Raw genomic sequence first — 12,751 nt, 5'->3', positions numbered from 1 at the left:
GGAAGAGTTCTCAACCTTGTCCGAACAAACCGATGATCACAAACATTCTAATCGTGACTGTCCCACTTTTTTTCTTTCACTTTTCAACCTTAGTGTATATATGTATCTAAATGCATACTATCTAATGTGCTCTTTCTTGTTTTAAGACAGTAGTGCATAATTAGAAAGAAATAATAATTTGGTTGTTAGTTCTAGCAAGTCTGACAACCAGCTGTGAAGCCGCCTCCACCACCCGGCTGTGACAAGCTGCGCGCGCAAATATAGTTTTCAACCATTGAAAGTGTTTGACACGACGTTTGAAAAAAAAAAAAGCAACGAACTTGACGTCTGCTTATTTTACTATAATTCTCAATGTCTCCATAATGTTATGGAATATTTAACGAAAGGGATTAAGGCTGCCAAATAGCCATGTTGACTTCCTGTTCTTAAAAGGTATTTTGTCTCTTTTTCTTTTCCTATTTTCTTTTAACACTAAAAACGTGTTCTAAGATCCACCTACCATAAACAACATCTTACGTATGAAGCAGGGAAAAACGTTTATAAATGAAAACTTCGTTGGCTTCGAACGGGTCGTATTTCTTTGAATGATAAAGAATAAAAAGTTTAGAATGGTACAACAATGCACTATAAAACAAAAAAATGGACTATATACCTGTTGTAATTTGGTTATCTATAGTCCGATGATATTTCGGAATTACAATTACTATAAAACAAAAAATGGAAGATCTGAAGGGTTTGAGTTAGGGTTAGGTTTACTCTGTGGATCTATATAAAAACCGGGGGGTGGGGGAATCAAAATTTTGAAAATTTTTTTTCAGAATCGGAATCTCCATAGCCTAAAACGTGGGATTCCGTAAAAAAAAAAAAATAAGTGGGGAAAGGTTCAGATTACGTATAGTCCATCTGGACCCCATTCTAAACTTTTTATTCTTTTCAAACAATGCACAATGTTTCAAGCGAATTACAATACTCTCCTATCTTTGAATGATGTTTCAGTAACAAATCTTACGGAGATTATCCAGAAACCTTTTCGGAATAAACTTATCGAATCTACGTAAATAATAATCCTCCACCACCTCAGTACAGAACGTGGCGGAATTCTGGTTTAAATACCCCATATAAACCCTTATAACTTTTCCATTTTTTTTTAATTTTCAGAAAACTTTTTGCGTATTTATGTTCTATACATAGGAATTCATACGATTAATAAAAAACGAAAAAAAATTGTAAACCCCTTCCGACCTCCCCATAAATCATTGAAAGTTCCACTCTTTAAATTAGAGTTTAAAATACGGACAGTCCGAATTTTTTGCTTAGATCCTGCCAATGGACCACCCTTGAGTGCATCGTCATCATTCCATTTATTGTGTTTGTGGAGAGAAAAATATCGAGAAACATCAATACATGCCAGGGTGGCAAAGAAATGAAGGAAGGTATCAGAGGCATCAGGTGATCGTGAGACGTGCTAAAAATAACAGCTAAATCGCCCTTAAATCACACACACACACACAAATATTTTTTTATAATCGTATGAATTCCCGTGTGGAGAACAAATTGGCAAAACTTTTCTGAAAATTCCACATAAAAACGTTATGAGGGTTGATACAGTCGTCTGGTTGGGGTATAAGAGAAAGATGGCATGGTTGGGTTGTCTGTTGGCGTCCTGCGGAGGAGGAGGAAGAAGTAGGTATAATGCATGGGGGGATTTATTGTCCTGGGTTAATCTATTTTATTAACCCTGGCTACAATTAAATCATCTGGATTTGCTAAAAACATTAGTGAAATCGCCCTCAAATCACATCCCACTATCAAAACAAGATAATGGCATAGGAGAAGGCAAAATTAACCAAATACTTCCAGTTTGCTTAGTAAGTCTGCCACTTTCATTAGACATGTCACTCAACTGTACAACAAGATGATGCAAACAAATGCTCAGTAGATGCAAATATTGTGGTTAGCAATGGGGAGAGAAATGTGTGGGAGTGAAGGTGTTTGATAAGAGGAGGACTGAGGATATGATGGGAATGCTGGGGTCGGAGGAATCGGTAGAATGGTTGGCAAGGGCGAATGGAGTGAGGTGGTATGGGCATGTTCTGAGGAGGGTGATTGCGTTTGAGGTAAATGGAGTGTGAAAGCAAGGTAGATCTCTCTGACGTACTAACTAGCAACCTGGAACACCTCAAGTCTGATCTTCATGCTGTAAAACAGTGATTCTTCCTTTCTGCTTCTGCCCTAGCTAAATAAACCTGTTGCCTAGCTTCCCGTTTAGCTACCTGATATGGTTCTTTGCAACCCCCACTTTTCAATTCTTTCCAAACCTTCTCTTCTCTTTTATGGCCCTGTCGACCTTACTGTTCCACCACCATGTCACCCTTGGTCTGGCAGAAGCTTTGCTCCAACCACAGATTTAGTCTGTTACCCTCAGTAGATTATTTTGTAAGAACTTCCAGTTGTCCTCTATGTCATACGTCACTATCTCTTCCTTCTTATCAAATGCTTCATTTAGAATATCTCTAAATCTCTAATCATTTGAAGGGTCCTTGAGTTTCCATAACCTTTTTCACATCAGTTTGTGTTCCTGGGTTCTTCTAACCCTAAGTATGAAGTTACTAACTTCTAACCTATGTTGAATTGTACATTCATCACCTGGAAAGGACTTTACGTTCACAAGTATCCATCTGTCTCTGTTTCTGGCGTACTTAGAGATTGTGGCTTTGGTTCCAGAAATAAAGAGGGAAAAAGGCCACTGGAGTTTTGTGATGCAAAGGACTTGCTGGTCTGCAATACTAACTTCAGGAAATGTGCCAACTGTCTGATCACTTTTGTAGGCACACTAGCCAGTTTAACTACAAGCGGGATTTCAATGCCGATTGAAGATTGAGGCAAGTAAATATTGTAATATACTACTATATACTACTAAAAGTATATACTATATACTACTAAAACTGTGATTGCTTGCTTGTGTGTCTATAATTAAATACAGCCAAACCGGCGCGTAATGGCAAACTACCCTAAAAGTAAGGTACCTCTGAAATGTGAATACAAATGGAATAAAACAAGTTTCATGTAAATCGGACCACGGATTCCCGAGATACGTGTTTCTTTTGGGTTTGTTTCCACAAATTTAAGCAGTGAAACCTGGAGTTATTGCCCTTTACTGTGAACATCTGGATAATTTTGTTTGTGCGCTTGTCGAATTTAATACAGCCGAACCGGTGCATAATGGGAAAATACTCTGAAAGTAAGGTGCCCCTGAAATGGGAATACAAATGGCTAACTTTTAAAAGAATTCAATAACAATTAATGGTACAGTTCTATATTTAAGAGATGAGGAATTATGTATATTATTTACATGGGCATATGGCGTAGTGGTTAAGAGCGCAGGCTACTAACCCCAAGATTCCGAGTTCGATTCCAGGCAGTGACCTAAATAATAATAATGATAATAGTAATAACATTTAAAAAATACCTTAGGAATGAGAACCCAGGTTCGAAATTTCCCCAAGACACCTGATGAAGGCTAGAGAGTATATCAGCTGAAACGTGTTAACAGCAAGCAAGATTAGAACAAATACCTGTCAAATGTAAATAATGTAAACAATTAATGGTGCCAGTGATAATATAGTATCTAAGCTAGGAAGTATCAATGATAGAGGTTGTACTGTAACTTCCAATAAATATGCTCAGTGAGTCTAAGATATGTACTGTTCTTAGGTAGGGGCAAAACAGAATTGTAATGGTCTGTAGATATTAGTAAGTTGTATCTAAGACAAGTATTGCTCCTTTATAGGAGTGAAACAGGGAACAGCAAATATAGTAGATGTACTGTAACTCCTCATAAACTAGGTGTGACTTTAATGTGTATTTGTCCATTTGATGGGTGAATAGAGATCAGTAATGATGGAAGATGTTCTGCAGCAGCAATGTTTCAACATCCATTTTTCCATGATCACATGAATTGGAATGGAATTTGTTGCCTTTTCATGGAAGACTGGAAATGAAGGACACCACTTGTATCACAGTGATGCTTGTTTACAACTATCATATAATATCAAATACAAGGAGACAGAAGCACACACAAATTCTGGGTGGGCAGCAGAGGTAAAGTAGGTGGTGTAGGTATTCTTCTGGTGGAGAAATGGGTGACTAAGGTGATTGAGGTAGCCAGATTGTATGTGATAGTATTATTAAGTTAAGGATAATTTTGTTTAATGTAACAGTAGCATTTATCTCTGCATATGTTTCACATATCAGATTAGCAGATGTTCAGAGGGACTGTTTCTATGAATCCCTTCTGCAGACTACCTTCACAACAAGAGACAATGGTGTTATCATCATGACTGGGGGACTTCAATGGTCATGTTGGGAAACACTCTCGATGGATTTTATGGTGTGCAGAGAGGTTGTGGCTTTGGTTCCAGAAATGAGGTGGGAACAAGGCTACTGGAGTTTTGTGATACAAATGACTTGGTCTGCAATACATCATTTGTTGAAGTTACCAGCCATGGTGATAGCATTTGATGATGATGATGAGCAGGGATCAAACTACTTGAAACATACTATTGAAGTATATATTGTAAACATACATTCTAATTACAATCTTATTGAAATCTAATTTCAGGTTGGTGAATGACGGAATCAGCAAAATGGTAAGTAAAATTCCTGACAGTATTTAGTCACATCACTTTACAGCCTCAGTTCAAATGCCATTGAGATCAACATCTTTCAATAAATATTAATTGTATTCTAGAGTCAGTTAAATTGATTTTACTCTTTAACCCTCGTACCTTTGTCAGAAATTCTTACTAAAACCCTAATTCTATTTTTTTCAGAAATGATATGAAAATGACAGAAATAGAAACGTATTTCTTCTTCCATTACAAGTAATTGTCTGTCACTTGAATCATTCTAAGATGTCAGTGTCAAAGACTGGACAAACAGGACAACGCTTCCTTGGTCGTTTTGCTGTTAGTAACACATGCAGATCTCTTCACAGGAAAACTTCACGAATTACAAAGACACACAGAAAACAAAAACGGTATTTTTGATCTCTGTTATTATTATCATTAGCAAAGTGGCAAGCTGGCAGAATCGTTAAAATGCCAGGCAAAATGCTTAGCAGCATTTCATCTGTCTGTATGTTCTGAGTTCAAATTCCACTGAGGTTGACTTTGCCTTTCATCCTTTTGGGGTTGATAAAATAAGTACCAGCTTAGTACTAAGATTGATATAATTGACTAGCCCCTCTTCCTAAAATTCAGGTATTGTGCATTCAGTAGAAAGGATTATCATTATTATTATTAAGGTGATGAGCTGGCAGAATTGTTAAAATACCTGGCAAAACGCTTAGTGGCATTTTGTCTGTCTTTATGTTCTGAGTTCAAATTCTGCTAAGGTCGACCTTGCCTTTCATCTCTTTCAGGGTCAATAAAATAAGGACCAGTTGGACACTGGAATCAGTGTAATTGACTTACCCACTCCCCTGAAATTACTGGCCTTGTGCCAAAATTTGAAATCGTTATTATTATTGTTAGTTATAAGACTGCCTATTGCACTATTAGAGTGTTATAAAAAAAAATGTCTTGTGATAGTTGTTTCGGCTCTTTGTGTTCTGAGCTCAATTCCTGCTGAAGTCAACCTTTCCTTTCATCTTAGCAGAAGATGTTTGTGTAGCACAACGTTGATGAGTCAGTATGTCTCCGTCTAATATAAACATGTTGCTGTATATCGTGTCTTTATTACAGGAAAAGCATGGAGAACATTCAGAAAAATGATTCAAAGTCGGGTAAACTAATACATGTAAGTTATTTCTAAACATTACTTCATATCGTATTATCTTTTATCTTGCACTTATTTCTGTTATCTGACATTTAGAGCGAAACCCTTTTTTGTTTTTGTTTATTAGTTATTCTGTTTTTATTTAAGGAATTTACTAATGTGAAGAGATCATCTGCCTGTACTTTACCCAGTCAAGATATTTGTAATGTTGGGCCAACCACTCTAACAAGATGTCCTCTTTCATCTGAGAAAACATGCCGGGTTCAAGATGAAGATTCACCACTTAAAAATCCCAATGAAGGTTCATTTATTAGTCTTCAGAATTTGGAAGTACACCAAAACACAAGTAAGTTCTTATTTAATAAAGATATTGAAGGCAATGGTTGACACAACCATAAGACTGTCAGGCAAAATAATTGTGGTATTTGTTTTAAGGACTTATTCTTTGTAAGCCTAGTACTTATTATATTGGTCTCTTTTGCCGAACCGCTAAGTTGCGGGGATGTAAACACACCAGAATCGGTAGTCAAATGCATATATATATATATATATATATATATATATATATATATATATATATACGACGGGCTTCTTTCAGTTTCCATGTATCAAATCAACTCACAAGGCTTTGGTCGGCCTAAGGCTACAGTAGAAGAAACTTGCCCAAGGTGCCACACAGTGGGACTGAACCTGGAACCATGTGGTTGGTAAGCAAGCTACTTACCACACAGCCACTCCTGTGCCTAAAAGTCTTTACAAACTGAATTTAAATTCTACCAAGTTGAACCTTTCCTTTTTTCTACCAAAGAAACAAACGTAAAACTTTGTTTCCTTTCAGGGTTGATAACAATACCTGTTAGTTACTGGGGATCAATGTAATCTGTTGTTTTCTTCTTCTTGATGAATTCTGATATTGTATTTATACTAGAATGCTTTGCTGATGTTCATGAAGGTTATAATAAGCAGGCAGCTGTCTTGATTTAACTCCTTCTCTGATACGCTTTCGGGCTGTGATTTGAGATGTTATGAAATTCCTTGGTCTAAATCCATTTTGATGTATGTAACACGAACTGCTGAGCCTATTTTGGGTAAAGGTCAACATCGATCTATCACTCGAAAAAAATACTCAGTGTTTCTTAACACCTTCTGTGATTGGCTACACTGTTTCTGGGGTGAAAGGGTATCATGTGCATACATTACACGTCATCAAAATTAGGTCAGATCATGCCCTACTTCCGTGGCCTGTTGCATTGGCCACTGAGGTGGCCTATCGCAGTTTATGGGTTAATAATAATAATAATTATACTAGAAATTGTTATATACTAGCAAAATAGTTGGAGGAATGCAGTTATGTTGGTGCCATGTTAAAAGCACCCAGTACACTCTGCAGAGTGGTTGGTAGAAACCATGTCAGAATAGACAATGACGTCTGGTGCAGCTGCTGGCCTTACCAGCTCCAGTCAAAACATCCAGCATGGAAAGTGGATGTTAAATGATGAGGATGATAATGAATGGTACTACTACTGATATTCCAAACATACCAGAGATGGACATTACAGACAAAATAGTGAACCACTGAGGAAGCCTTTATTTGGTCACTCAGTCTGCTAGAAAAAGTACCCACATCTCCGTCAAATTACAGTCATCCTAAAAAGAAAGGCAAGTACTTATTGAAGAATATTGCTGAAATCTGGTTTAAATGTTTGGTTCTGAACTTCTGTTTCTTGTGGCATTGAGCTAATTTTCTCTGTTGTTCTTTCCAGCCAATGTTGGAAATAGCAAACTATTGCTCTCGAGCTGGAATTTGCCTGAACCTATATTACAACAATATCATATACTTGGAATACGTGAAATGTTTCAATGGCAAGCAGAGTGTCTCTCAACTGGACAAACTCTGAGTAAGTTCAGCTTTTGTTCTGCTTATACTTTTTCTTTCCAGATTCTTAATATAGACACAATCACTAAAAGGTCAGTACAAACACACACACAATCTCTTGGTCTGATCTAGTTCTTAATGCTAAATAAACTATTAGTTAATTCTAATTATTTCTTATTAAGCACAGGCATGGCTATGTATATACAAGGAGTAAATACTGGAAGACTCATCTTACAGACTTTTCTCATTGGAACTGAAAAGCCCAATTGTCAACGGCCATCCAACAAAATGTTGGCCTGCCCGCCCAGCCAGTGGGATGGTGTCATCTTATGGCTAAAACAGCACAAAGAACATTAAAAAATATATAATCAGGGCAATATGAATAAAAATACATATGTAACAAAATACTGGCACTTAAATTTACACAGTAAATTATATGTACAATAAGGCAATGATATAACTAAAGACAAAAGGATATCACATAGCTTCTCATTTCTTAGAATCCTGTCTTACTTCCTCTCTCTCATTACTGTTTCACTATTGTTACAACCAGTCATCATTGCTGTCTCTGCCCACTACCATAGCATACAACAGTTTCTCGCGTACTTTTAGAGTTACTTCCCTTAGCATTGTACATATTTTACAAAGGCAGAAACATGGCTATTAATATGTTGATAATCATTACTCCATATTAATTTGATGTTACTTCAACATAGTTATAATTGTTATTATAATGATTTTAAAGTAATAGTAATTTAATGGGAAGAAATTATGCAAAAGTAATTTAATGGGAAGAAATTATACCAAAGTAATTTAATGGGAAGTAATAGTTTATTTAACATGAAGTCAATAATGTAATATTTATTTAATGAGATTAAAATCATGATCAGCTGCAACAGATTGAGAAATATAGGGATTGTGCATGTGTGTGTACTGACCTGTGTACTTACTTTATTCCTATTCTTACTTTATTCATACACGCATGTGCAAAACCTGAAATTGTTAACGGGGAAGTGGGGGGGGGGGGGAAATTGAGTGTTTTTTAAGAGAAATTGGAATTTAATAAAAAAATTTCTTTTGCAATTTATGCCGCTGGACTGGCTCCTGTGCAGGTGGCACGTAAAAAACACCATTTTGAGCGTGGCCATTGCGAGTACCGTGTGACTGGCCCTCAAGCCGGTGGCACGTAAAAGCACCAACTACACTCTTGGAGTGGTTGGCGTTAGGAAGGGCATCCAGCTGTAGAAACTCTGCCAAATCAGATTGGAGCCTGGTGCAGCCATCCGGTTCACCAGTCCTCAGTCAAATCGTCCAACCCATGCTAGCATGGAAAGCGGATGTTAAACGACGACGACGATGATGATGATGATGATATTCTCTATAAATATCTCTGTTCCTTTTCTGTTGTTTAATTTCTGCTAAATAAGTTGTATTTTCCTGAAAACTTTCAAATTCAATATCAAAAATTAAAATCTCAAAAGTACCTAGATAAGTCTTACTCCTTCTTAACCCTTTTAGCATTTAAACTGACCATACCCGGCCCACAAATATTCTACATGTTTTATGTTCAAACTGGCCAGATCCAGCCTCTTACATCTACCCAACAATGTCATTCTGAAAATAAACAATCACATTTTAATGGCTGAAGGTTGAGGTTAATGAATAATGCTTGGTTTGTGTAAGGTTGTGTGTATAGATAAAAGAAGAACAAGGAAACCAGGATTAAGTGCGATGTTTTATTCAACCTGTTAAAAAGTGTTAAGATTGCATAGCTGTAGAAATACATCTTGAAGGAATGGTCAGAATATATACACAATGGTTTAACAAGCACATGGTACATAATGATGATGTATGCTGGATAGAACAGGAAAAATGCATATGAGACGTAACTTCTGCTGGAGGACAGGAACAAACGTATGTTTCGAAGGATAGCTGAGGCTGCCTGTGGAATAAAACTCACTCTGTGCTGAAAATTCGAACACCATGCAACTCACCTCATTGAAGAAATAGTGGAAAGACTTTCCCTATATAGCTGATGGTGGTGCACTTGGCTGGTCTGTCACGTGATGGGATGGACAGCCTGAGTAAAGCTAGAGGGACCCAACTATCATGTGATGAACCAGAATGTGAGTACTTAAAAGCAGAGCCAAACTGTGAACATGCTTACTACATAGAAAATCTGAAAGCTACAAGATAATGCATGAATAAATAAGTATGACATTTGGCAGAATAACCTGAATGCTAAATGGTTAAAGAACATGTTTAAGGAATTCATTTACTTACCAATCATTCATCATCATCATCATCATCGTCGTTTAACGTCCGCTTTCCATGCTAGCATGGGTTGGACAATTTGACTGAGGACTGGTGAAACCAGATGGCTACACCAGGCTCCAATCTGATTTGGCAGAGTTTCTACAGCTGGATGCCCTTCCTAACACCAACCACTCCAAGATAGGTTTCATTAATGTTGATTATTACTAACTGTTGTTCCAGTAGTTTCGTTAATGTTGATTATTGTCACTAACTGTTGTTCCAGTAGTTTCATTAATGTTGATTATTACTAACTGTTGTTCCAGTAGTTTCGTTAATGTTGATTATTGTCACTAACTGTTGTTCCAGTAGTTTCGTTAATGTTGATTATTGTTACTAACTGTTGTTCCAGTAGTTTCGTTAATGTTGATTATTGTTACTAACTGTTGTTCCAGTAGTTTCGTTAATGTTGATTATTGTCACTAACTGTTGTTCCAGTAGTTTCGTTAATGTTGATTATTGTCACTAACTGTTGTTCCCCATCTTTTAGATGGTGGTAATCTGGTGTTTTCAGCGCCGACAAGTGCTGGTAAAACTATGGTTGCTGAATTGCTAATATTTAAGCGGGTTTTAGAAACAAAGAAAAAAGCCATAATGATTCTGCCTTTTGTGTCTGTGGCTCATGAAAAAGTCCAGTATTTCAAGGTGAGTCTGAGTCTATAAGATTCTAGCAAACATATCTCCCTTTAATTTTCTCAATGTGTTAAGAGACTTTTACAATCATATTTACATTGTAAACGCTGAACCTTATGAAGGAGATGACAGAGGACTGAGATGTGTGGTGCACTGCTGTACTCAAGGAGACCTGCCCACCACAACAGAACAGATTCTAAAAGCAAGGTACCACGTAAAAAGCATTGGTGTGGGTGCTGGTGCCACATAAAACGCACTCAGTACACTCTGTAAGGTGGTTGGCATTAGGAAGGGCACCCAGCTGTAGAGACGAAGCGAAAATAGACTATGGAACCTGGTGTGGCCCCTGGCCTTACCAGCTCCTGTCAAGCCATCCAGCTCATGCCAGCATGGTAAATGGCCATTAAATGTTGATGGTGATGATGATGATTGTGAGACCCACAGTGGAATACTGCTCCCATATCTTGGATGGTAGGTACTGCTGTTGTGCACACACACACACACACACACACACACACACACACTAATGCATGTACATCTTAGCCCATAACCCAACAAAGACTGCCACCTGACTGACTAGGATGAAGTCACTCAATAACACACACTCTCTCTCCTTCACTCACCTATAGGCATGCTATCTCCTAATTCTGCCTTTTCTACAACTACTTACAGTAGCCTCTGCTCATCTTTGTCATTTATGACTTTATTGTATTCTCCTGTATCATACTATGTATTCTATATGTTTTGTAGAATGATACATTAAGGAGTTTTTTTTATGAGTACTACCAGGTTACTTAAATCCATATATTGTCACTTAAATATATATATATATATATATATATATATTTATATTTATATGTATGTATATATATATATGTATATATCAATATAATTTCAGTTTTTATGTGATGAAGTTGGTATCCGTGTTGGTGGTTTCCTTGGCAGCCAGACTCCTAGAGGTGGTTTTAAAAATGTTGATATTGCTGTGTGTACAATAGAAAAGGGCAATAGTCTCGTTAACCGTTTACTAGAAGATAAACAACTTGACCAGCTTGGTTAGTATATTATTTTATTTGTATTATAAATTTAAGGAGAATGGATAATATATAGTAGTTTGGATAAATTTTAAAATAACATAAGTACAGGCATGGCTATGTGGTTGAGAAATGCATTTCACAACCATATGGCTTCAGGTTCAATCCAACTGCATTGCATTTGGACAAGTGTATTCTGCCTTACTTTCAAGTTGACCAATGCCTGGTGAGTGGAATTTTATTCATGAAATCTGCAGAAGTCCATCGTAATTGATCATGATTGTTTTTTTCCCTTTCCATACTGGCATAAGTTAGATGGGATTCTTTGAGGCAGTTTTACGGTTGGATGCTAACCCTTTATGACATTCAGGGATATAACGTACTGATTATGAAAACCCCACTACATGTGATATTCTCTTTCTCATTTTGAAAGCACTAGTTCTTGTCCAGTCACTGCAGTTAAGCAGTGTTGATCCTGGTTAAGTACTTAGATAGGCAACCACTTGATGCTGCAAGCATCAGCAGTAGACACAGGTACAGCTACCCAGTAGACGCAGCAGAGGAAGGAAGGAAGATAAAGAGAAAATGAATGATTGTGGAGCCGCATAACGTGCAGTGCCGTTTTCCAAGCATGTGGTTTTGGGTTCAGTCCTCCATTGCATGGCACCTTGAACAGATATCTTCTACTGTGGTGAAATATAATCTTAGGATGTTGAGTCTTAGTGAGATGAGGACAAGTAACCGAGACTTTTGGTGATTTGCAGTGCTTAAGAAGACACTTGCCCAAGGTGCCATGCAGTGGGACTGAACCTGGAACCATGTGGTTGGGAAGACAGCTTCTTACCACACTGTTATGCCTGCCTCTATATGAATTCATAATAAATGTTCAGCTCACTCAATAATATAATTATGGATCATAATGAGAAACTAATTTTTTTATCACCTCTTATTAATATTGTAACTATTGTTACAATATTAATGACAGCCACTCCTATATTTCTCACCTTAATTGTGGCTGTCCATGTATACAGGCACTTCCTCAACATCCCTGTGTCAGTCGAGAGATCCTAGTCTTGGCTTGTGGGTCCTTGTGCCATGTAAAACGCCCAGTAGACTC

At 37.2% G+C, this 12,751-nt stretch overlaps 1 protein-coding gene across 2 annotated transcripts in view; it reads left to right on the top strand.

Moving 5' to 3' along the window:
• Positions 1 to 240: 240 nt before the first annotated feature.
• LOC106882398 (DNA polymerase theta) overlaps positions 241 to 12,751 on the top strand; it is a 57,995-nt gene continuing 45,484 nt past the window's right edge. Inside the window, exons 1-8 of one of the 2 annotated variants that reach the window (XM_089342068.1) lie at positions 241 to 432; positions 4,622 to 4,649; positions 4,833 to 5,038; positions 5,745 to 5,799; positions 5,926 to 6,124; positions 7,542 to 7,676; positions 10,458 to 10,612; positions 11,499 to 11,655. In XM_089342068.1, the coding sequence (XP_089198194.1) occupies positions 4,914 to 5,038; positions 5,745 to 5,799; positions 5,926 to 6,124; positions 7,542 to 7,676; positions 10,458 to 10,612; positions 11,499 to 11,655 (826 nt within the window). In that variant the 5' untranslated portion in view covers positions 241 to 432; positions 4,622 to 4,649; positions 4,833 to 4,913. The remainder of the gene's footprint in view (positions 433 to 4,621; positions 4,650 to 4,832; positions 5,039 to 5,744; positions 5,800 to 5,925; positions 6,125 to 7,541; positions 7,677 to 10,457; positions 10,613 to 11,498; positions 11,656 to 12,751) is intronic. The other variant, XM_089342069.1, reaches the window with a different exon arrangement.

The sequence above is a fragment of the Octopus bimaculoides genome, chromosome 25, assembly GCF_046866305.1.
Source record: "Octopus bimaculoides isolate indiv1 chromosome 25, ASM4686630v1, whole genome shotgun sequence".
In the NCBI taxonomy this organism is placed as follows: Eukaryota; Metazoa; Mollusca; class Cephalopoda; order Octopoda; family Octopodidae; genus Octopus; species Octopus bimaculoides.
The sequence above is the reverse complement of the archived record's forward strand: the minus strand, read 5'-3'. Positions and strand labels throughout refer to the sequence as shown.